The sequence below is a fragment of the Odontomachus brunneus genome, unplaced genomic scaffold (genome assembly GCF_010583005.1).
Source record: "Odontomachus brunneus isolate Ranch 3 - 2012 unplaced genomic scaffold, Obru_v1 Obru_scaffold_023, whole genome shotgun sequence".
Lineage (NCBI taxonomy): Eukaryota > Metazoa > Arthropoda > Insecta > Hymenoptera > Formicidae > Odontomachus > Odontomachus brunneus.
Genome location: NW_022639473.1, coordinates 2,036,002 through 2,062,564, shown reverse-complemented (window position 1 = coordinate 2,062,564; position 26,563 = coordinate 2,036,002). Strand labels below are relative to the sequence as shown.

Genomic DNA, 26,563 nt, shown 5'->3' with positions numbered 1-26,563 from the left:
GAGAGAGAGAGAGAGAGAGAGAGAGAGAGAGAGAGAGAGAGAAAGATTGAAGAAGTAAGGATGAGAGGAAAGGGAGAGAAGGGAGAAGACCGTGTTTTCGATCCGCGTTAATTAATTAGCGGCCAAGAAAGACGGTTATGATGGGCACCCTCGTTTCTCGGGGAGACACCCGGCAATTTTCAGCGCGGCGTTTAGTGCCCGGACATTAAAATGTACGTAGAAATGGGCGCGATGCCACGCTGCGGGTAGCCGCAAATGACAAGTGGACGGCGGAATAATTCAGAATAGAACGGCGGGTGAGTTCCGTTTTGTCGCGTCGGGAAAGACGATGCGTCGAAATGTCAGAAGCGCGAGAAGCGCAGATTCGCAGAGGTATCCGAATACCGCTCTGATCCTCCGTAGAAGAGGTAGCTCGACGAGTCCAACTCTTCGACACGCTCTCGCGCCTTTCCCACGTGTGACTCTCCTTTCATTCGCGGTCCGGTTTCTCCGGTCGATCGGTCGGTCGTTCGACTCTCGCTTCCACGCTAATCACGGATAACTAATAGAAAACTAATCACGCAGATTCCCCCGGCGAGTATCGAAGAGGACGCGTACAAACGATCTTGGTAGCTGTTCGCCTGCCGGTTTACTCCGGCTGATCGGCTTCGCCGGACGTGCGATTGTCGCGCGATCGCGTAATCGGAAGCCGTTCGCTTTCGCGACGGCGACGATGAGATCGCGGCACGCACAATCATAATCTCCGTAATACGCGATCGAGTAGGTGGGCGGAGGACTGCGGATAAAACGAACGGGGCAAGGGGGCCGAAAGGGAGAGGGAGAAAAGGCATCGACGACCGGAAGCCACGGTTTGTCCAGCCGTTGAACCTGGTCTCGTTTAATTCCGCTCACGGAGCGACTCCGCGGCGAACCAGGGCTATTATAGCGTTGCACCGAGCGAGGATGACGTTATATACCCCGAGGCTGTCCACCGCCAGTCCACCGTTGAACTATCTCCTCGTTCTCTCTTCCTCTCCTCTCCTCTCCTCTCCTCTCCTCTCTCTCTCTCTCTCTCTCTCTCTCTCTCTCTCTCGTCAGCTTCCAGGCCGTCTTCTCGCGAGGCGAAGCTGAGTCTCCCGCTAAACGGCACCCGCAGAGAGAGCGAGGGAGAAAGAGAGAGAGAGGGGGAGGGAGAGGGAGCGAGAGAGAGAAAGAGAGGAGTTAGGCCACGGCAGATTAACCTACGCGAACCTCGCTAATTTCCACGGCTTGGGAATACCAACCGGTATCTCGGCTGGATTGCGGATGTACGCAGCAGGAAGCTTTGTGATTCTCGACTTCCTCCCGTAAACGCCTCGTCGCCCGCCACGGCAAATGCAGGCCCGTGACGAGGAAACGCTTTCAATCTCTCGCTGTCGCTGTCGATTTTCATCGGCGGATTAGCGGACGGGGAAACGAGCGAGACGATCGTCCGCAGAGATTATCCGGCCGCGTACCTCGTCTTCACCCGTCGCCGCGGCAAACGGCCGTGCGATATCGCCGATGTCCGTGTGCGCGGTTCGACGGTGCCGGAGGATGTCGATGCCAAGTGTCGCGAATACCCGCTGCGACGCGACCTCCAAGCCCGCGGATGATATCGCGGACTTCGCATTCTGATTTCTCAGCGTCGAGGAAGAGAGATCGCGCGATGACGATTTTCGGCGAAGATCGACGCGGAGAGTTGAAGAATGACACGGCGCAATTGCTCGTAAAGTGTATGCGTTTTCGTGCGACTTGAACGAGCTTACGAAAATCTGCGTGTCTCGCATGCAAATCGATTACCTCGTAAAAATTGACTTCTTCGTGAATCATAATTGATGGTAATCATGGAACTTCCTGAGTCGCGCCTGAGCAAGTGCATTTCCTAGATATCGTTATAAATAGCGAGCGTCCTGCGGGATGGTTGGGGGGAGGAGGGCGATTAAATGAATAAGGACTTATGGCAATAGGGAAACAGCTGGCACGTCTTTTACAACGCCCAGTAAAGTGCTCTGTTAAAAGATCGTCCCGCCTATCCTGGGTCGATCCCGCGAATTTAACGATTCAGTCCTCCTTCCCGGACAAAGTACGCCGTAACTACGTCGTAACCGGTATTCTCTCAACATAGTTAATTGCGACGTGCGTGTCTGCTCGTTCGACAAATAGTTGCTCGCCTCTCGCTCGACGGCGTATCATTCGCGGCTATGGAATACGGAAAACGAAGATCACGCTCAAAGGATGTGCTTGGGAAACTGTAGTGTTTCATTTTTGATGCTCGAGAGTCGCGCGACTTGTCCCGAGTCGAAATTTTTATTCTACATTAATCCTGCATATTTCGTCAAACTTGAAGAATCAATAAAGAATCTATAACATTATACAAGTTATTGTCCTACTTTGATGCAAACGATTACTTATTACCATTTTCTCTATGCTGAGTCTTAAACTCATATGAGAATTACTTAATATCTGGTTATCCCAATATTTCACCTGCATTTAATCTTTATTCTTCTCATTTCAGTCAATAATGTATTAATTATACAACTTATTCAACTGCAAATGGTGTATATGGAGATAAGAGCAAATATTAAATAAATAAAGGTTAAAGGGTAAATGGATGAAAAAAGAAACAAGATATTTTTATTCTTATAAAATCTTTTTTCATTTGGAACAATGAATGGTGAAGATCTTAAAAAAAGCTGATAAATTGTAAAAGCAAAAATAACAATTGTGTCTAATAATGCCGTTTATTAATATAAATTTAGATTTGAATTCCATAATAACACGTAAAACAAAAAAGACGTTGGCAAATGTAAACAAGATCGTGCTCGCGACTCAAGAAGCATTATTAAACGTTAACATTAGCAATTGCGAAATTACGAAATTATATTTCAAGGCCGGTAATCATAGTTGTGAGTTATTTAGAATCTTTGATTGAGGACTCTAATTAGTTATAGATTTGAAAAATTCAGACATTATTTGGCTGTTTGAATCAGTCTTTATAAAATAATGTAATAAGATACATGAAAGTATAAAAGATAAATAAGTAATAAAATAAATTAAAAGCAATTATTTGTCAAATAATGACTACGAATATCAGCCTAAATTTCGACTCGGGTATTTCTTTATTGCGGTAAATTCGTCAAATGTTCGTTAAAACGGAAATTTGCTGCATAACAAATGATTTGACATACCTTGAAATATATGATGTATCGCTGCTCGCTTTGCGGCGTCCATCATTTTGGCTTTCCTATTCAGAATCCTGACTGTTCCGTCGTGGCACTGACAGTGACACTCGCGCGATTCGATCGTAGAAATGAATGTTAAAGAACGCGGTAACAAGAGTCTGATTAAATAATCCAAAAGTCGACGAAGTATTTTTATCACTCGATAGAAATGAAAATAATACACCGACACATGTGCTCTGTGTACATGTGTACCTCGCCGACTCGAGGCGAAATATTCGGAAAACTGCGTCGCGTGTGAGAATACGTCTAACCCCCGTCAAGGTCCGGACTGTTTTGAGTGTTGTAAACACTCGGCGCTCGAGCAATGACGATTGCCGAGTAATGGAAGGGAATAGTTCCCTTGTTCTCATTCCTGCCTGTTATTTTGATATCGTTTTTGTACAGCGCAACGTGTACTTTCCCGCGTTACCGACCGTTATCGAGCGTTACACATTTCGCAAAATATATTGTCGGCTTTTGAAATATTTAGTCAAACTCTCAGTGACATCGTGTCAATTAATCTTATGTTTTTTTCCAGGACAAATCGTATCTATATAAACGTCAGTTTTACGAATTGCAAAATGTCATGACAAGGCAGCCAGGACCGAGATACAGAATACCAGAACGAACAACGATATAGATTTTTTGTGTGTCAAACGGCACTATAGTGCAGCAATAACATCAATAAATGATACATATTTTATATGTTTACATGTCAACAATGTAAATCAATGAAAAGAATAAGAAAGAAATTATAATATTGTGATATATATAAAATTGAACTCCTTTTTTAAGGACAATTCAATATAGGGAAAACATTTAGTAACTACTTTGTTGCATCAAGGTAGAACAATAGTCTATATAATGTTCTTCAAGTTCGATGGGATTAATAAGATCAATGTAAAACCGAAATTTCGATTTGGTTTCTTGGAAGAAGCCTCAAGAGAATACCGGAAATTGATTGCGATCGCAAAATAATTTCTCCTTCCTTCCTCCTTTCCAACTTTTCAAACAATATCCGCAATGTCATTTTTTAAAAGCACTTACAAGGAAACTCACACAAGTGTCCGCCTACGATTTTCATGAACTTGTAATATGTTGTACTTTAGATCACAATAATAGCTACGTTTTTTTATTATATGTGCCCTTTCGCAAGTTTAGGGGATGAAATACCTCTTTGAAGAAAATCGGTTTTTTTTCATTCGAAGGGAATATAATGAAAACTATAATAGATAGAAAAAAATATTTTGAATAAAAGTTGAATGGTTTGAAGAGTATTTTACAGAAATTATTTTAATAATTATAATAAGAAAAAATGTGAGGGAAATATTAACAAAAAAAATTTTTTTTAACAATTTCTGTAAAGTACTCTTTAAACCATTCAACTTTTATTCAAAATATTCTTTTCTATCTCTTATATTTTTCATTATATTCCCTTCAAATGAAAAAAAAACTGATTTTCTTCAAAGGGATATTTCACCCCCTAAACTTGCGGAAGGGCACGTATAATAAAAAACGTATCTGTTATTTTGATGTAAAGTACAACATATTACAAGTTCATGAAAATCAGAGACGGACACTTGTTTTCCTTGTTAAACACACATAGACAAGTATGCATATGCATAATGAACAAAAATTGAATTTGTTCGAGGGATCAATTTCCCATGTACTGCCTCGAGTGGCACATTATCCATCGGATCATCGACAAGCACTTAAGAGACGGTACTTACGAGTTAGAGGTAGAGCGTGCCGACACGTCGCGGTGCCACGACAGTGACAGCCAGACGTGGCCCACATTTAGTCGGTGGCAGCGGTGCTGTCGTGGCGGGCGGCGGAGTTTCCGGTCTCGTGCAGCCGAGGCCGCTTCCACCTCGAAGCTCCCAGACTAAATTTGTCAACGATCGCGGCCTGCTTAAACGTCTCGATCTAGATACCCACAAACGATATTAATAAGAGATGTGGTCAATTTTCGTATATTTCGATTATTTCTAGTAGAGCAAATGGATATGTAGGGAGGGTGCAATTTTATTTTAAAAACTGATGAAGAAACATACGAAAGTATTTATCGTCAATTTTGATAGGATAAATTTTGGAAAAAACTATTTTTAATTTATACTTTTTTTAGTCGAAGCAACCCTTCGAAAGAAACTTGGTAAAATGGATTGTGTTTATTAAAAAAAAATGTTTTGTACAAAAGTTTTGTAGTATTTTATTCCCGAGCACTTGTTTCAACACCTAAACGTGCGAGAAGTAAAAGTAAGTAAGAGCTACTTTCGTGAGATCGATAGAATTAGGATTACCTCTTTTCCGGCAGCTTAGCACCTGCGCCAGAGTCGCCCGACGTCCTGCCACCCGAGTGGCTGGAGTCCAGCGTGCCGTCGAGCTCCATCGCCTGCTGGAGATTCGTCAGACTCTTGTAGCGTATGTTGAAGAGCGGCGAGCCGCCCTTGTAACCCGGCGGCGTTTCCTTCAACGGCGACGCGCTCTTCTGCCTCATTAGCGGTCGTCCGCGCTGTGTGCCGCTGTTCTTCACGTAGAGCTTCGCCAACGGCGGCTTCTCCACCCTGGAGGGCTGCGGCGCCTCCTTAACCGCGCGCCTAGTCCGCTTCTCCGCCTGAATCTTCTTCGTGGGTATCGTCTCGATCGGCGGCGGCTCCGGCCGGTCGTCCAACAATGGTGCGATCGTCACCGTGACCGGCGTGAGTGGCGGGGTCGAGGCCTGGCCAGCAGCGAGAGGGCTTTCGTACGGCGACCTCACGCTCTTCGGCAACGGCGCAAAGCCGCGCACATAGTCATATATCTGATCGATCTCGTCGTACTCCTCGGTACAGGCGGACGACGGGGGCACTCGGTTCTCATCCCGGTATCCCGCATGGCCACTGGACGCCTGATGTCCATTGCTATGATAGTGATGATGATGATGATGATGGCCGGCACTGCCGTTTCTATGGTGACCCAGCGGCGGCGCGTGATCCGAGTTGGTGGACGGCCGCCTGAGGAAGCCGGACGCGCTCCTGGTCTGCCTGGAGGGCTTGCTCTCACCCAGACGACCGTCCAACACGTGCGCACGGTCAGCTACATCGGCGACCAAGCGAGAGGCGCGCTCCACCAGCCTCGTGAACTCCTGCATGGAGCGTAGGGCCTCCTCGTTCCGCGCTTTGACCAGCTTGAGCGGCGCCGCGAGCGGTAACGCGACCGCCGCGCCTTCCCGCTGCAACGGCAACGCGAACACGTGCTCCTCCTCGAAGGTGGACAGCAGCCTCAGCTCGGGCACGAACTGCGACGACGACTTGAGCCCTCGCGGCGGCTGGCCGTGCACCAGTCTCACGGTGAGCGGCAGGCGTTTGCTGAGGAGCGCTCTGGCGGTGTGCACGCCGCTGATGTTGTCCTCGCGCGCCAATGCGCTGAAACGACCGCGTTGCTCCATCCCCAAGAGCACGCTGTCGCCGCGGCAGTCCACGCAGCGGAGGAATCGACCCCTACCGGGTAGCGCGACCTCACCGGCGGTGACGATCGTCTCACCGGCCGACAAGGTCCTCGTGCCCTCCGGCACCACGATACCGGACTCGTCGTCCACCCGGCAAGCGATGCCACGCAACGTCTCGCGCACCAGCGCGCCTTCCTCCGGGCATCTTCGCGACAGCTCGTTTACCGACTCGATGCCGCGCACCGCTCTACCCTCCTCGCTTAGGATCTCGAAGTAGCCCGCGTATGAGTCCGGTATCGCCAGTCTGGGCCCGACGCCGACCACCCTGCGGCCCTCCTTGATCTTCACCGCCTGCGCCACGATCTTTCGCCGACGACCGGCCGATATGAGCAACGCGGTGCTCTGCAAGCTGGGCGCCGGTAGCGTCGGCACGCCCAACCCGCCATATTGGCCCTTGGTGATCTTGATCACGGCCGGTAGACGGTACTTGGAGACGAACTCGCGCAGGTACGTCGCCTCCTCGGCCCAGCGTGCCGCCGCAACGACGATCTGACCGTCCGTTGCGGCCATCGCGGCACCGGCGCACCCCCGCGACCCCGCGTCCCCCCGCGCGAGATCGGGTCGAGACAGGGACCGACGATCAGGCCCCCGACGATAGCTGAACGCTACTGCTGCTCCTGCTGGCCGCACGTCGCTCCTCTATGCCCCATCTGCGAATAAGAAGGGATCGTCAGAATTTTGCACGGTGACTCGACGTACTTGTCTGACACTGTGACTGTGTACGGTACATAATCAAGCGTGCGTCTTACATCTGCGCGCGTGTATATAGTCTAATATCTTCGTTAACCTATTAATATCTCATTTGCGCTTTTCTTTTACTAAATCTTTTCATTTTTGTGCTTTCAGTACATAATTCTCACTTTATCTATTCGATAAAAATAACCTGAGACTTGTAGGAAATAAACAGTGAATGATTTTTTGATGAAAAATATTTGTGAAATAATTATGAAAATAATTATATCTTGATATATCCATCTCAAACTGTGAATCACTTTATAAAGTATAGATTATCGAATTCCATCTCGCGCCTCTTAGTATATAATAATAGACGATATTAATATATTAATAATTTGTATTCGGGGCTTCACCGCTGGGAGCTCGTACTGCTACTAATCTCCGTTGCGAAAGTGCAGCAGAGGTGTCCGCCTTTACCGTGTTAATTTCGACAGACGAACGTATGTGCCTTTCGGCAGCGCCGCCGTTCGCCGCTTCCCTCCCGTTTGATGCACTTTTAATGCATCCTTTCCCACGTGGAGAGCAGAAGAGGAGAGGAGAGAAACGCGTGCACGCCGTCGTTCGTGCGGTTCCGTGAAGCGTCCGGCGCCTGTGCGCAAGAGAGAAGGAGAGAGAGACCTAATGCCGATCCGTGGCCATAATATACGCAATGACCCGACTTGTCATTAGTCAAGTTCCAATTATGGACCGGTTTCATAATTTCCGCAGCGAGGGTAGTCACCACTCGAAACTACGAATGGCAGGTAATCAGTACCGTGGGTACCGGTGTACTCCGCGTCGTCGTTGCCTTCCAGATCGTTACTCGAGAGACCGGGAGATGGGAAACGCGATCGAGGGGGAAAACCTCCAGCGAGAAGCGGAACGAAGCACATATGCGGAAACGTGGAACAAAAGGAGAAGAGCAGAGGAAATGAAATCACGATCTTGCTCGGGTGTGTCCGCGATTGAGATTTGAGATCGTCCAAAGAGAATCTCATTTGCGAAAACTAACGGTCGCGACTGCGATTGTCATGCATTACGATATAAGTCGCACGGTGAAATTCTCACTTCACACCCGCGATCGCGATCGAGACGGGAACATCAACGCGAGAAGAAAACCACCGAGAATTTCCATTATCTCGGGATAATTTGTAAAATAACGCGCGGGGCTTATAATGCGCGTCTCGCACGAAAACGGTACGATAATTCGTGATACTACGGGTCGGATGATACGACGTTGCATTTACAGAATTGGAATTGTAATAGAAGAAGGAGAATATGCGCGTAAGAGAGAGAGAGATTGCGTCGTATTTGAATTTCCATTAAACAACACTCGCGATTTCCAGCTGCGCAACGGCGAAGGAGGATCAAGGAACGACCTTCGACCGAGAAGAAGCTATCGAGAGAGTCCCGATAAAAAGCTGACTGAATAAAATTGTACTAGAAAGAGAACGAAACAAGAACATCGTGATCGCGATAAAGTCGCGATAAAAGTGCGCTGGGAGCATAAATTCCGCGTAAACGCTCGCGTGGAGGGCGCGAGATGATCGCGCCAGGACTTTGACGAGACCGGCCCGGAGTAACTCGTATAACAGCGATACCTCACGGTTATTACGTTACATTAAGACGATATCTGTATGCGCCCGACGAAACATTGTTACCGGTTACCTAACGAAAAGCGCGCACAAAGCGTGCATAGGTGTACGTGGATGGGCGTGCCGACGATTGTTTCGGATTTCTCTCCAAAGGGAATCTCGTCTCGGAGGAAAGTAACGATCGTGACTCGTGGCCGGCGAGCGTTGCTCTCCTCGGTCCGGATTAAACGATTCCACGGGGCCAATCGCTTCCACACACAGTCCCGCGCCGACATCGACGCGGAAATTTCAACGTGCCGCGGCGGCTGGAAGCGACTCGGAGCTGCCGGAGGATGAGAGAGCACTCGGGGCTCCGTGTTTCCCCGGGGCGTTAACTCATCCCGCCATTAAGTTTCCCTCCTTGCCGTAAATTCCAAGCGCGAATCGGATCACGGCGTTATGCAGAAGGAAGCTGTCCCAATGAGCGATGGCTTGGCATTAACTGGACTCATCCTCTGGCGGATAATCCAATTTCTCTATTGTCGCGAGTTAACGCGTTCTTACTGCAAAATCGACGGAGAGAATCGCGAGAGATCGCCGGAGCGATCGGTATAGCGACGAATACAATTGACGCGTAGTTGACGCGAATTTGCAGGGAAAGAGATGGAAGAATTCGACATCTGCGAAGAATATAACGCTCACACGATACTCGGTCTCACGATCGTCCTTCTCCGCGATGACTAATAACGCGATAATCGTCGACCGAAAGTCTCTGGCGCTTTTTCCGACTGCCGCGGCAACCGGCTTCTATAAGCCCGAAGGTGGTAGATGGATTAATTCCGCTTACGGTGAACCGTACAACGGCTCTCTGCGCATAAGCTTCCTTCAAGATGGGCCGCAGACATAGCGAGATAAGAACGAGGTGACCAATGACCCGGGGCTTCGTGACAGGCGCGCCTCTAGGAAGTTATTCGACACACTCCTTCGTTCAACCCTCGCTTCTCTCTTTCCTTCTCGCTCTTTCTCCCACTCCCGCCACCCCTGCTCTATCCGATGCTACTTTCTTCGCGCGCGCGTGAACTTCCGCGGTTACATCTGGGCGCGAGCGGTTCCTATTATGAGACCAGCGCGGATCGATGATGTAATTACTGTGAAACTTACTGTGCCGCTACTGGCTCGGAGCGAAACTTTCCAAAGCGGCAGCTCGTTTGCTCGGACGCGACGTCTCTTTCGCGATAGATGCCAAAGTTCGCGAAAAATCATTTCAGCTTCCACCGCGAGACTGTTCCGTACTGAACGGATATCTCGCGACTTCTCGGATATCTTATTCACGAGAGGAGGGTATCGCCCGGTGATTCCGGGACACCCTGTGTAGACGGGTTTCTTGCCGACACTTCTCCGCCGACGTCCGGGCGCCGAGCGGCATTGCGAAAGCGGTCCGGCCGGCATACTTGCACGTCACGTGCATATGCCTAGGCATAATTAGATTAATGCACCACGAAATTGGATTAAGAAACCGAAGCCGGTCGTCGCCGGAGCCCGCCGATCGCCCCCGCGCCCGAGGCGGAGCACGTTTCTCCCCGAAACGCCACGGGGTTAATTAATCTTCGCCGGAGCGGGTGGTAAACGACGCGTCACGTACGCGGAGACGGAGCGCGTATAAATCATTTCGAGTGCACGCCGCGTCGCGCGGCTTCCGCACGTAAATTGCGAACGTTAATCGCAGGCCGGTTTACAGCAGGCCGCGGAGAAACCGCTAGCGGTGGATGGAACGGAGAAAACGGAGCGCGCGTCCTGGGAACTCGGTGCTACGAAATCGAGAATTTACGACGACAACGTCGCGCGAAGCTGTGCGCAATGCTTATCTGGGGGGAACCCTGGGAATTCGTTATCTTTTCTCCCGAGTCACAATCCCCCTTCGTCGCGTTGATTCCCATTGACTGCACAACATCTGTACTAATAATTAAATTATTAAAGGTATAACTCGAGTATTTCTTTCATAACGTGTATTTCATTGGCTCTTCATTGCCCATATTGGTCGAATTTTCGAATGCAATCAATTGGTACTTAATTATTCAAGTATGTAGGTTAAGGAAACGCGATGTCATATCATAATGCTGGTCACCGATGATCGTCGCGGCACTCAAGTACTTGAAACTGTCCTTTTTTTGCCTCAAGTCGTCTCAAGTGAGACACTCAGACTTGAATTCAAAATTAGATGAGATTTTCAGTTGAACTGTGACTATAAGTATGTCGCACACAAACATGTATCATATGATTCGACTTTATATGACAAAACTCAGATTCAACTTCGAGTCCGAGTGTCTCGAGTGATACAAGTTTCACGTAACGAGTATTAATACGGGCCGGAGGAATGTGTCGGCGATTGGACAGTCCGACAGATCTCAAACGAATCAACGAGAAGCCGATCGTGCGCGTTGGTCGACGTCGTCGTGTCGCCGATCGGATTGCGCGCCATTTTTGTAGACGGCACGCATTCCCCGGCGAAGTAGTTACGACCGCGATAAAACGGACACGCAGGCCGAGGGAGCGCGCAGGCACGCCGTCGCGTCGTTACGCATATCGATATGTACGCGCGATACTCGCGATTAGAAGCGAAGACAATCGGCGTGTCGAAACCTCCCTTCGAAGAGACAAAAGGAGCACGACGCCGTCGCCGTCGTCGTCGCCGTTGTGTCGTCGTCGTGGTCGTTGTCGTGGTCGTCGGTGAAAGCCGCGCGGCGTCGAGCAGCAGCATATAATTCGAGGGCACGTCGATAAATCAGCTGGCGCGAAAGAGCGAGAGGGACGGGATTGTTGATCGTTGCGACACGGTTTGCCTATCTATCGGTGGGCGACCGGTACACATCGTCATTAAGATCAACGAGCGCCGATAAGTGGCTCGACGCGCATCCGGCATCGCCATTTCCCGCGTATTTTCGCGCGGAACTTCCTCCTCGTACGTTTTCGATTTCACGTCGATAGTCTTTTAAGCTCTCGCGGACAATTTATCCTGATCAGATCACTCAGACTGGATCTACCCCGAGAACTTACGAAAGTGAATTCTCTTTGTTATAGAGCTCGTTCCATAACGCCACGCCCAACAAATGTGGAGAGACAATGACGAAGATAAAAAATGACGACAACACGACAAAGATGTGCACGGAGAAAACTACTAAGGTTTCTATATCCATATATTCTATAGTAGAGAAAAAATTTATGTGACTTCAAGTGAAATAGACATGATATTAAAAGTTGTTGCTGTTACATGCCTATCTATACAGTTCTCACAGTCATAGTTCTTATGATATATAATGTTTCGTTAGTACATCCTCACATATATAGCTGCCTCAACCAAAGGAATATTGCTGTCTCTCTGTTGTGGTCTGCAGAACAAATATTATGGTTGAGAGATCTGTAAAGTTTGGTTGCACCACACAGCACTGAGAATGCTACTCAATAGAAGCACTAAGAATATTACACATGAATAGGCAATAAGGAAGATTAATACCACTTCCAGAGTACTATGGATACTACAATCATACATACTTGTATACATGGGCGAAAAGTAACATTAATATTTTGTTATGGCAACCATATTTAGGCAAGTGGTATTCTTAGTGTTTTCTCTGTGCGATAATAGATGGATTGTGGAAAAATTTATCTCTATATATTTAATTATTAATCAATATAAAACAATTCGCGAAGGAAATTGCGGACGAAAGAGAGAAAGAGAGAGACAGAGAGGAAAAGAGCGATAAAGATGTACACAGCTCGAATGCTTCGAGGAGAAGAAAGAACTTCTGGCGCAAGAGCGTGGCGCGAGGATCGGCCATCGAAGATTACAGCCGGTCATTAACCAATTACTCCGATCCACTTAATCGAAGGGCACTTTTCGAGGTGCGTTTCGAGAACCGCGTGCCATCGAGCCCGCGCGACATTCTACTCTTTTTCCTCGCTCGACCCTTGACTCGCCCTCTGCGCACATCCCGGCAGCCACCTCCCGCAAACCGTAATAACTTCCTCATGAACGAGCAAGAACGCCACCATCCATCATCCCGTGGCCCACGGTTCTCAACCTTCGATAGCATCTTTTATTTCTGACCTAATAAACGTCCCGGTAGATTGCGTTTCTTAACTTAGAACCCCAGCAACGAGACTCTCTCTTTCTCTTCTCGGGCTCATCATAAAATGTCTATCATCTGTCAATAGTAGTTTTCGCAACTCGAGCACTTGAATAATGGCGAAATATCGGGCGTATAATCTCCCTATACGATAACATGCGAACGTACCTCTTGAATGTCTATACGTCAAACTATCGAGCGAATATTTCTCTTGTCAAATCACGTCCGTGACATAAGAGTATCGACATCTGATCACGGGATCACACAATGAATCACCGTACCCGAGGCCGAATATTTTCGCGCGAAGGACCGTCTCGCCTCTCGACCCAAAGTAACCTCTTTAAAATTCCGCCGCGATCGCCTCAACGTCTCAATAATTGCTAATTGGAAGGTGACCCGTCTTTAAAAACTGGTCGCACGTCGTCCATCTCGAATCAACTTGTCAGCTTCCATCCGGCGGATTGTAACAGGACCTCAAACACTCCTTCTTTCTCGTTGCTTCTTTTCTCTCTGCAAACCACTCGACTTCAGGTTTTTTAAGCGCGTTTTACCTCTTCGTTTCCAGTAATTTCGATTTCGAAATCGACGATAAAGCGCAGTCACCTTGACGAGAATATTTCCAAGAGAAGATTGTGGAGAAGACTATTTCGATCTAATTGAACGACTGCAACGACACACGCGACGTAACTTACTTAAAACAAAAAAAATTCAGAAGATAAACTTTCAAAATCGAAGAAAATAAATCTGTTGCCTTTGAGGCTTACAAAAACAAGTGAATCGCTCGCAACGAGTGAAAATCTGCGCTCGAAGCCGACATTAAATCGCATTCGCAACCAGATAGAGTACACCCGTATCTTCGCATTATCCGCTTAACCGTATATTTCGCGTCTCTCGCCCCCTAGTCCGCCCTTTTCTGCGTTAGGTCTTCATCGGGGCGGCGATGATCGCGCAATCTTTTCACGTCTGTCTCGGGGCCTCCTCCCGGTCCGTTTTCGCGGAATGAGCACCGCTTGCAGGGACGAGTACAAATTAATATTAAATTGAATTATAATGACAGTGTTTACCGAGGGGCACACACAGCCGCGTTCACTCGCGCACTGCACCGGCAGCCGCTATTCGCAATGGATGGCACGGACCCTGCAACCGCTCGTCTCGTCATATTTTATGCAATGTACATTAACACCGCCGTGCCGCTCGCGCTGCAGTGCATGCGTTCGTTAGGCACGTTTACGCGCTAAGCTAGAACGCGGACGACACATCGACCGTGTCTCTCCCGTCGTCGTTGTGAGGCCAACACACTGCGGGCTTCTGCTGTGTTATGGAAGAACGCAATTATCAGCCGATGACATCGCGGAGGAAACGTGTATGTATATACGTATGTAAGTATATCGCGATTAAGAATGCTGTAACTTTTTATCTTTACTCCGAAATAAATATTATCTAGATGTACAATTCGTTTCAACATTTTTGTTCCCTTTTCCTCTCTTTCAATTATAATCTCCTTTACGTGAGGAACGTTTCCAATCGACTGGCAAAAGCAGAGAACATCGTTCGCAGACGTCTGACGTTTCCGCGGACGTCCACAGAGAGACGAGCTAAACTTTCGCTCCATTTATTCGCTGATACCTTCTCTCTGTCACTGTCGATACGTTAACGGCGTGCGCACGTGCGCGATCGTTAATGGGAACGTAAAAAGGGACAGAGAAAGAGAGCCAGCTGAAAAGCTCGATAGGAAAGAGCCCGGCTATCCCGCGGAGGAGGCGCAACGCGGAGTGACCGCAGAATCGTCGCTGTCGGTACACGAGACAACAGTTTCGATTGTGTCGACAAGAGTTCCGATTGTGCAAGATCGATCCGCCGCGGGAAGGATTCAATATTGGGCGATCTGTCGGAGTCCCCCGCGCTTGGAATGCTCGAGCGCGCGTTGCGGAACACGTGTCTCGCCGCTGTACGGGACACACGGCGAGGCCGTTCTCAAAAGTTGTCGCAGGGCGGGGTCGGCGATATTCCATTTGTCTCGCGGACGTTTATGTAACGTGTTATGAACGGTATTACGTTCGACGCGTCACCCTCGGGGCGAGAACTCGATAAGCTCATCGTAAGATCGCACGGCGCAAGCCGACACGATCTTTTCCACGTGATTCCCGCGCGGAGCTCGTGGAAATAACGCGGCGCAGCGAGTGAAGCCCCGGTGTGTTTAACACACGAGACTCTTCTCAAGCGCGCAAAATTAACACTTTGAAGGCTGACGCACAAAAATTTTCATCCGCGGTTGGTGGATTTCGAGAGAGCTCGTTAGAGCATATCTAATGAGACGAGAATCCTCTTCGCATACTCAGTTCCGTGGATGTTTTATCATTTGTTGGTTTATCGTTCGATAGTTGCTGCAAATTTTCGGCCAGTCGCATTCGTTTCTAATTACATCTCGTTTCTAATCTCATGATTATTAATTAATCGAAAAACGAGAACACGTTCAAAACAGAAGTGACATTTTGACAACTTTATGTTTGCGGCAATGGAGAGGGTTGTTTGCCCATATGTAATATACAATCAGCAAAAAAAGAGTGAGAATGTGAAGAAGGATAAGAAGTGAGAGATTAATATATGTATAAAATTAATATAAGTAATTAATTAATAACTGCTGAGATTGTGCGCGCATAAGTGGATAACCCTCTTTACTGACACATACGAAACATCAAGCTGTCAAAATGTCATTTCTTCCTTGACCACATTCGCACTTTCTAGATTAATTCTAGATGAACAGACCGATGCGCTATCTACCAAGATACGTATATCTTAGCAGCGCGTATATCTCGTCATATTATTTATCTATTTATCCCTGATTACCACCGCGTTTCTAATTCTTGATTAATAAATCTGATGATCGTGCGATTCTACTACTGCTCGAGTAAGTTGACAATAATAATGAGTGACAGATACCACCGCGACGAACACCGGTTGCGTGCAACGAGAAACGAAAAGATTATTCACTACTAAGATACTTAAGATACGTTCTGACGATCGCACATCGCTATATTTCGGCATTCCCGACACTAATTTACACACGCGAGACTCACTTTCGCCAGACAAAAGGCACGCAAAACGCGGAGCGATGTCGATCGATACATTCATGGCGGCTGCTCGACGCGAAAGGACCCAAGATGGCAGCGCAAGCGTTATTGTCGCGTTCCGACAACGACACCCTCTGTAGTACACTTGATTCCACTTCGATTCGATAGGTTGACTCGGCAGATCGAATAAAGTCGAATCTATCGAATCGAACCAAGAGGGCGTTATTGTAGCGCGGCAACACGTGACGACCAACCACCACTGTCACACATATATCGATATCGCTCTGCGTTTTACGCGTCATTCGTCCGTCGAAAGTGAATCTCGCGCACGGAAGAAAGATAGTCGAGGCGTATCGTAAGTGTATTATTAAAAGGTAATCTCGTTTTTCGGCAAAATGAAGTCACATATTCGTGGCTGTCAAAATTGCTGAATTGTTCACACTTCCATGTTTTTCTTGTTTCATTTCTATTTTTTCCGCGAAGCACGCGTCTTGCGAGATTCGTCGAAATAAGTCGCCGCGATCGGAAGCGGTCAGCTGACGACGCTGACAACGCTCCGGTGCCCAGCGAATCGTGTGGATCGGCTGATTAATTCGCACTTAATAAGCTCATTACGCTATCACCTAATACGAGGCGTAGGAATACTGCTACCGTAATTATGTAGCAGAATCGCGCGTATTCATTCGCGGCGCGCGAGATTTATGGTATCGTCGGCGCTTATTACACAACGCGCGCGAGCATGGTCGCACGCGGTGGCACGCAAGTGCGTAAATCGCCCACGGGTCTTTTTCCCGCGAGGGCGACGCCGGGGCCCGGCGTGAGCGCGCCACCGTAAATAATTACGCGCGTTTCCCGGGATTAATCGCGCGCGGCTTAAACGAGAGCACCGGTTCACCTTGATCCTGAAATTTATTAATGGCACGGGCGCATTGTGCGCGAGCAACGACGGGAGAGCGACAAGAGGAAGAGAGAGAGAGAGAGAGAGAGAGAGAGAGAGAGAGAGAGAGAAGGCTCGATATCGGCGCGCTCGCGGGGAGAGATATCGCGTACGGTTCATTGAGTTATGGCATCGCGAAAGCCAAGGGTGGGTACACCCGCCGGCGGGAACACGGAGAATTTAATCACCCGACCGGTGTGCGACGGTGTGTCTGTGCGTGTGCGAGTAAAGAGAGAATATATGTGTGTGTGGGGTCTCTCCTTAAGGACGCGTATTAATTCATTATCGTAATTGTCCGCGAACGATTCTGAAAGTGCGCGCGGCGGAATAGCGTAACGCGTTATCGGGCGGTATTAGTCACTCCCGCGGTGTCTGGAATGCGGAGCGGAGTGGAGGATACGAGTTCCTTCTCGTTGGTATTTGTAGGGCACTAGCGTGGAACTATCGTTGTTTTAATCTGCCTCGATATCGGGTGCGATTACGGCGAACGGGACGATATGTTTCGCCACGATAAACGTTTGATTCTCGCTCAGTGCGCTCGCGAATCCGTCGTAGACATTTATCGTTTGAGCGTTTCGATTCATTGTTACCGTTACTCCCTTACGCCTCAAGTGCTTCCAGGTATAAATTAGCGGCACTCGCGTAAGAATGAGATCGTAAATGAGACCGAGAGAATATCTCCAAACAGGTTTTGCACATTTGAAAAATTTCTAACAGGCTCCACATATTTTTGTGACCTTTGAAAATGGAATAGGACTTTTACCGACAGGATTGTACGTTCTCACCTAACCGTTCAATTATTCTGCTCTCCTCGGGATCAAACTTCGACATCTACCGACACGCCCTTTAAGGTCACACGAAAGTTTACCGTGGCACTTGAGGGTTAAGTGCGACGCAAAGTTACCGCTACGAGAGAGTAAAGTGACTCCGTGCGACTCCGCTACGACGAAGGAACAATCGTAATTTCTCTTTCAACCAGAAATATGGCGGCACAAGGCTCGCCGGCGAGCCGACGTCCGCTTGTAACGACCGTCCAGGGTGACACGCGATTGGGTCTCGAAAGCAAGGCAAGACAAGGCTAGGCTAGGCTAGGCTAGGCTAGGCTGAACGGAGTGCTGAACGGTACGAGAGTTGGCGCTACGAGTTGAAAGGTAAAAAGAAACGCTCACGAGAGCCGCGAGCGAGGGACAGAAACGGAGAGAAAGAGCATTTCGCTTTCAAGTCTATTTCATAACAAAGCCGCAGCCTCGCTGTGCAGAACGCGAAGTCTGCGGTTGGCGAGGGAGTGCAAAAAGACGAAGAAAGGACGGAGCGAGAGGAGGGAGGGAGGAGGAAAAAAGAAGATCGGCCTGCACCGTTGCACACCGGCGTGTATTACGTTTGTAGAATTGTAGTCCTCGACCTCGCGCCTCTTTTCTTCTCGCTTATTCCCCCTTGTTCGCCCATAAAATCCCATGTACCACTTCAGCCCTTTACACCAGTTTCTTTTTCCACCGTTCACGCGCGCCAGCGGAAAAATATGCGCGATTGTTTGCGCAGTCTCTCGCAATTTCGGCGACTCGGTCGTTTCAACACAAATAGCTCCACGATATCACCACGATATTTGTCTCACTCGCGTGTTTCCTATTTTTCGTACGTGCTTGCAGATTTAATTTTTTTAAATTTTAAACACCTGAGTTTAAAGATCCCGTTATCTCATCCGTCCAATTCGCGCGAATTCCTAAACTTTCGTTATATTTTGCGAAATTGTTTTGATGTCGCGTTTTCGTTTAGTTGGGAACATTTCCTTTGTTGAGAATTAATGGAATATGCGAAAAGGAATGCGTGTCGGAAGGAAGCGGATGGTTTCGCCCGTTCCTTCCGCTTTGCGCGGCGGAACGAGCCGGGACGTTTTCCGCTAGAGCAAAAACAGAGATTTCCTCGTCATAGACCGATTTGACGATGACGGCGCGGCGCGGCGCAAGAAGTCGCTCTCGTTCCTCTCGAGTTGAGGTCTAAACGGCGCAACGATAGAGAGAACACAAACCAGTCTCGAGTGTCTCGCTCCAATGATCGAAAATAAACACGATTACATTCTCCGGGGACGTAGTGTTTGTTAATTGCTCTCTACCTAACGAGCGAGCCGCAAAAAGTCACGGCGGGGAATACTTGGTTGCGTTTCTCGGAATTAAAAATAGTGTGCGGGACGAGACTGTGCGAATCGCGCACAATCGATTTCATAAAGTCGAGGAACGCGAGGATCTTTCTGCGGAGCCGCGCGATCCGAATAAGAGACAACTTTCTCCGCAGCTTCGCTCGACCACGCTTTTCGATACGATAAGTTTCTCATTAAAGTATACGTTTTTCTCTCAAACGACAGCAATATTTCAGTCGTAGACATACACGCACATGACACATGACACTACATGCGCACGCTGCAAACTTTGACGGGATGTGTGCCGTTACGCGCGAGAATTTCCGCGTCTCGAGCGATATCGCCGCGATGTTATCGCGATTGGAAATTACATACGTCCTATATTTACACATTTGTGCTTTATCAATCTGCACGGGCCGCCGGCCGATCCCTTTCGCCGATCTATTCAAACTACTAGGTGCGCGACGCGGTCGTACTTTCCAAGGCACGTTCTAAATGCAGGAAACGCCGTGTAAAGTAAGTCGCTTGTGACATTTATGCGTTGCAACACATTATATTCGTATTACACCGCGCGATTACCGTGAACGCTGCGCCAGTGTTCCCGAGACGCGTGTCTCGCGCGATACGTAACGCTGGCTGCTCATATCGGCGTCTTTCACCGTGAACTTTTCTGAGTTCACGAATGGAAAAATTCACTACCAAAGTCAGCAAGAGACAAAAATATTCTTAACTCGACGGATCAACAATTCGACAGATGTAATATCGCGTCGATTCATTGGCGCTAATTGAAGAAACCGATGTGCTTTCTAAATTTCTTCAAGTGGAATCTCACTCCGTACGACTGAACAGTGAACAGTATTTTCACTCGATACGCGACGGTGAAAATAGCGTTGCTCGAAATCGCAAGAGTGAATGTCTCACTCAAGCTTCGAGTGGACTCTGCGAGCGAATGCTTCAATCGATTAGAATATGTAACGGTGGATTACGTCAGTCTGACTCTACAATTTCGAGTGAAAATGTCCACTCGACGATTCCGAATGGAGAGTTCACTCTAAATGAGTGAAAAATCACTTGAGTGGCTTGGTAGTCGCTCTACTTTTTCAGTGAAATTTCACTCTTGAAATTTGGAGAGAAATTTGGAGAGTAACTTTGTTCAATTTGTATATTCTGTCCTTCTCTCGAATGAAATAGTCGAGAGATGCTAGATGCTTTCAAATAATTGGTTCAATATATTATTATTATTGATATCTAATAACAGGAAATACTGTTTGAGCAATACACGTTTCTGAGAAACTATGTGCGTAATGTAGCGCAAAACGCGGCGAGAAAGACAACAATTTCGTCTCGCTTCACACGTGGAGACGAACGTCACCGTGTATCCGGTGCCGACGGAACGGCCGCCCGCGGCACCGAGTATCGATTATACGGCGGAAAAATTGGGTCACTCACGACACGAATGGACGGAAAAAATGCGTGTAATGCACACCTGAGCGCGGTTTAATGACGCGAAGAGGGGGATCGACACCCGGTCGTTACTTCGAATCTCCAATGTGGCAATGGCGCCATACGACTATTCGCTACTGTCCTAATGGATTATTAATGTTAATGCCGGCCGCAATGAAAAGGGAGACGCGAAATTACACGTTCTAAGCGCACTCCCCGAGGCGCGCGCCGTCGTAATTCGTGCTTCGCGTATCGGCGGACGTTACGATTTCGTTCCGAATTGGATCCCCGCGCACACACAGCACGTAACATCTCGTTTTCTCGTTTCGAACGAGCGCGCCACCGTGCAGCCATTACGCGCGGAACGGTATTAGAGGACAAGTTTCCGTCAGAAAAGAAAAGTAGAGAACGACGATGCGCGGCGACCAACGCGTCGTTCTGAAATGACGCGTGCATAAATCTCGTGTTAAACGAGAGGACTGCAGGTGACAGACAATAAGCGAATCGCGCGGCTTTTCCGACATTTTCAACCTGCGACCTGCACGTCGGAAGTCTCGTGTTCCCCACGAGACCTCCCACCCTACAGGAAAAAATCGCCTAGGAGATCGAGTCCTCCAGCTGGACGCGTTCTATGCGTTTCACGGTCCGATTCTCATCTCAATCGCGTGGACGATCGAACGCGCTCGGCCGACCCGGACGAATTCACGAGCGAGCTTGCATGCAAAAAACGAGGAAGTTGCCGCGATGCCTGGATCCGCCAATTAAGGACACGCTAACAGAGTTCCGAAACCGAAAGGCCCATCTCTACCGGGGACTGTCGCAGCGTGCTTTATGCTGTCTGTCACGCGATTTTTTATGCGTCCGCTTTTTACGCAAGCAACGCGTTGTCGTGGCATTCGCGAAATTCGGGAACGTCTCGTTCGCGTGTATTCTTGTAAAAGCGAAAAAAAAGTATCGCCGTGTTCATTTAAAAGCAATTCGTAAGCAGCGGCTACTTAATTAAATCTCGCGCATCATCAGCTTAAAGACTCGTCTCGCCTCGAGATTTGTCCCGCCAATGATCGCGACTGGTCTTTTATCATCACTTTTTTCTTACGGTTCTGTTACTTCGCATTCTTCGCGGGTACACCATATCGCGTTCCGTTCTTCCTTTCGGTTCAGATACACGCCTGTCTTTCCCGACGCTCGTGGGAAAGCCGCAAAGAATCCACCTGCGCGGATCGGATGTAACCGAACGAGCGAGCGATGATATCGGGTCTGGTCGAGACGTTCGGTCGTCTAAACGGATACGGTCTGCCGTGGAATCTTTGTTGCCATGGAAGAATGCCCGAGAAAGAGGGAGAGAAAGAAAGAGAGTGAAGAGATAGAGGATCCACGTGGTAACAATGCGCTCGCGGTTAATTGCTCGGCGCGTTGGTCGCTGATGAGTCGCGGGGAGATGGAACGTTTGAGGAATTACATCCCCCGGAATTTTTTAAGCGAGCCCACAGCTAATAACGAGATCTCGTGTACGATCGTCTACGTTGGATTCCTCTCTTTTTTTTCTGCTGGTAACGCTGGAATGTGATCTCCCGTCCGGTTCTTCGTACTATCGTCGAGATCGAGCCCGAATCTACTCGCGCTCTTAATTGAAAAAGACCCGGAGGCGCTCTCGCGATTTACCACGAGGAGATATAGCCTAATGGTCATCGGGCGATCACTCGCGAGACTACGAAGGCGATTCGAGACGGAGAAAGAGCATTGATCTCCGGACTCCCCGCTGTTCGCGTATCCTTACGCGCGCGCCTCCCCCAGGTACAATGCGATGTAATATTTAATGCTTCGCCCGCAATATACATACGCTAACGATCGAGGCATCGACAACGACGTCGCCGATGCGGCAGATAGGAATCGCGAGTGCGACGCAGCGATCCGACGTCGGTTGTTTTCCAATTTCCGAAGATGCTATCGTCCCGCTCACGAGGGAATTCTACTCGCCAGACCGAGTCCTCCGTTGGGAAAAGGGGAATATTAAAAAAGAGGTACACAGCGGAAAAAGAAAAGATGATGAAGAGGAGGAGGAGGAGGAGGAGGGGGAGGAGGAGGTACTCGACGGAGTGTCTTCCTCCTCTACGTGCTTCATATCTCAATCCATCGATGCGTGTACAATCGTCTCACTTCCTCCCCCTTGCTAGAGCGGTCCCTCCCCGACTCCGCTACAGACAATGGTCCCGCCACTTCACCGACCGACCCATCCATCATGTGCGGCGCATCCGAACGAAGCGACGACGATATCATCTAGCTCGACGAGTAGCAGGCTGACCATATATTCTTTCGTGCGCGAAACACAGAGCCGTAACGAGCCCGATTGGCACCCTTCAAGTTAGTCTCTCGATTTTTCAACGGTTAGGAGAGGACCTAAGTGGGCCCGAGGATCATCATGTTGCCTATAAGTTTTGTTTATGTGTTTACTGCGAGAAAAGCAATGGAAAAAGAATCGCCCAAAATTTCTTAGAATCTAATTGGGAACCAAACTGATTAATAATAATTATAAGAAAATAATTATAAGATAGAAGTGTAATGTTTCAAGCATGTGAAATTTTAAGTGAGAAAATCCAGTCTTGCCAATATTTCTCCTGGTCTTCATTTCACGTCAGAATTGAATAAAATATGTTAACTTTACAAATAATTTCATTATGCAGTAAAATAGTTGATATAAAATGAGATTCCCTTTTTGATACTATACAAGTATACTGATGTTACCGACTGAAAGAAAATCCATAGTATTTCGATTCTGGACAGACAACCCATGTTTAGGATTCCCAATTGGTATTTCCAATTGACTTTCCATCCAAATTGGGATTGCCAATTGATTTTGCGATTCCTCTCTGCCACTGTTCATTTCACAATAAACACATGAGCAAAACGCACGACCAATCCTTGGTTGGTCCTTGGACCAACTTGACCCGGTCTCTTCTACTCCCTGAGTCAGCCTGATCCACTGACGGGGAGTAAGAGAGAAAGACTCGATCCGAACGCCCAAACGGGGTGCGCGATCGGACCCCCGCGGATCTCTCCCGCTGCGGAATCCCGGAGTACCAAGACCGGAGGACAGCGCCTGCTGCCCCCTTCTTCCTTTCGTCGTCGTTCTCGTGCTCATCGTCGTCGTCGTCGTCATCGTCATCGTCGTCGTCCTCGTGGTGGCGATAATGCTAATGCCGCTACGCGCGGTGACTTCGCGCTGGCGAAGAGGTAAGAGATGTAAAACAAGAAGCACGAAGCCGCTCAGCGCGAATCTAAATATAACTACGACGCGGCGAGGCGCCCTCCGCCGCGTTCCTCCCGCGAGAGAGCCTCCTGGCGGTCTTCCGTTGGCGCGCAACACAACCTAACCGCGATCCCGTGCACTTCTCGAGCCACCTCTGCCCCGAGAAGAGGGACGAGCGCCGGAGGCGGCTCGAGGGGAGAGGGAGGACGAGCCTTCGACCGGTCAAAGGTGCAGGCGCTATACGTGCGCGTGTACCGTTCGCGTTCCATCCAGGCTGCCCCGACCGGCTGGTACCACTCTCGGCTCGAATGCCCGTTCTGGATGTCCTCCTCGCGTTTGCATCCTCGGCGAAAGACGCGCTCCTGTTCGCTCGCTACCGTCGTCAGTCTGGAATCACACGATCGAGTCCGCGGATTCCGCGCAGCCCGCCGAATAATTTGTAGGTTATGTCGTCGCGAGACATTCTCGACCCTCGCCGCGGATCGTATCGACTTAATTTATGAAAATTCGCGACGGATAGACGGTATGTGTCGAGACTAATTGCGCACAGTCGCGAGAATGTTAGCCGCGAATAAATTACACCGCGCGCGTTCATTGCCACCACGTGGGTGTCCAGACGCTGAATCCACCGGTGCTATCGCACTTAACGCCGCCGTATGCTAATTTTTCTCCCTCGAGTCTGCCAAGTCTTATTTTCGACGCCGCTCCGCGGCTGGTACGCGCCGCGTAGCCGGACGACATAGTATTTTACTTGTCTCCCCGGTCGCGCTCGGTAATTACGGTAGTTAACGGCGAAGAGAGGACGCGGATGTATTTTTCGCGCGGGGCGTTAGGTCTTACGAAAATGGGTAGTCGCGGCGCGCATAGTCCGCACTGTTTACCATATTAATTGCAGATGAAGCGCGGCAGGTATAGTCGAGCGCGCGTTGCTGATGGCGATTCATCTCGTACCGTAAAACAAAACGAGCGACGGCCAACTTTTTTTATCGATTACTCCATATCCTGCGAGGTCGCTCAACGGGTTATTAACTTCGATTAGTGTCAATTACTTTGTCGCACTATAATCACTCGCAAACTATACCCGGACAACCGTCCGCGACACAAACGTGAGAAGCAGCGTCGGAAGACGCGCGATCGGTTCACGCCCGCGTGCCGCGTGTACGACACGTGTGTCAATATTCAGAGACACACGCGACACGCCAGTGACGTCTCGCTGCCAAAAGTATACATTAAACACGTTAACGCTGACGATCAAATAAATCCAACAAAATCATCGAGCGCGCGTTTCAATTGTCCGCCTGAAAAAACGAACGAACGAGCGAACGCGCCGCTGCCGGAAAAATCACTCTGGAGAGATCTGGGTAAGTAAACAATTTATCCGTGTCTCTTGATGACAGCGAATGCGAATTGGCGGATCGGGAGTCCGCCTGAGCGAGCGACGTTTTTGTCGCATAAGGAAGTAAAGCAAGAAATGCAACAAGACACTGCCGGTCGGCCGGCAGGATCATCGACCACAACACTCCGAGAGAAAGAGAGAGAGAGAGAGAGAGAGAGAGAGAGAGAGAGAGAGAGAGAGAGAGAGAGAGAGAGAGTGAGAGTGAGAGGGCGAGGGGGAGGGAAAAAAGAAAAGAGAAGAGAGAAAGAGAGAAAGAAAGAGAGAGAGGGTGTATGTGTACGCGATCCCGCTGGCACTTGCGTCCTTGATATGTGACAAAGAAGACGAGTCCGACCGTGAGACAGTTCGTCTATTGTCCATCGGCAGCTAGGTGTTCTCGCAAAAGAGCCCGCCAGACACGCTTTTAATTCGTGCAAAGTCGATCATTGTGCGAGAGGAGTCGTCGACCACCCGAGCAAGCGGCAAGAAAAATACGACGCGGCCCGGGGGAGAAAGACTGCTCTGCCGGCCGGACGAGAGGTGAATTTCTTTCGGAGCACGTCGGATCGGCCGAGGAATGCGAGAAGACGAAACCCTATAAAATATGTGGCTGCGTCGGAAAGCGAGAGATCGAGCGCGAGAGCAAGAGAGAGAGAGAGAGAGAGGGAGAAAGAGAGCGAGCGAGTGATAGAAAGGAAGAAAAGGAGAAGATGAAAAGTGCAAGGAGGCAGGGAGCCTAAGGAGCGTATTTTACGATCGAATCGATTATCCACGGCGCTGCACGTGGGCAACTTCGACAACAACGTGCGTATGTCAAGCGTGCAGTGTCAAGGTCCTCCACGGGCTGGAACTGTACGCGAACTTAGTTACAGTGCAGTTTTGTGTCCACCTCGCGATAATTCATACGGTAAGATAGAGATGCAGCTGCGCTTAATCACGCTGATAATACTGATCATGCGAGTCTATTCTCTCTGTACGAGATGTTACTCGCACGAGATGTCAATGTCAAAAAGTACAACGCGACATGAAGAGCCGCGGAATTGCTCCAGGGGAGACGACAGCGGCGGAATATAGAGAGAATAAAATCAGATTACGTTCCTGGCGGGATTAAAAGCGACGTAATGGCACGATACGTCCGCGCAAAAACAATTTGTATAATTTTTGCGCGCCCAGCTCTCTCATTACGCGACGGGAAGAGAAAAGTAACAAAAAAAAAAAAAAAAAAAATGAAGGAAA

The 26,563-nt window shown here is 48.8% G+C and overlaps 1 protein-coding gene across 2 annotated transcripts in view; it reads right to left on the bottom strand.

Annotated features, from left to right (window-relative positions):
• The window catches only part of LOC116842221, an 82,161-nt gene that overhangs the window by 30,256 nt on the left and 25,342 nt on the right, over positions 1–26,563 (bottom strand). For both annotated transcript variants that reach the window (XM_032811113.1, XM_032811112.1), the window contains 2 exons: positions 5,522–7,358; positions 4,952–5,147 (listed from right to left, as the gene is read on the bottom strand). In XM_032811113.1, the coding sequence (XP_032667004.1) occupies positions 4,955–5,147; positions 5,522–7,218 (1,890 nt within the window). In that variant the 5' untranslated portion in view covers positions 7,219–7,358 and the 3' untranslated portion in view covers positions 4,952–4,954. The remainder of the gene's footprint in view (positions 1–4,951; positions 5,148–5,521; positions 7,359–26,563) is intronic.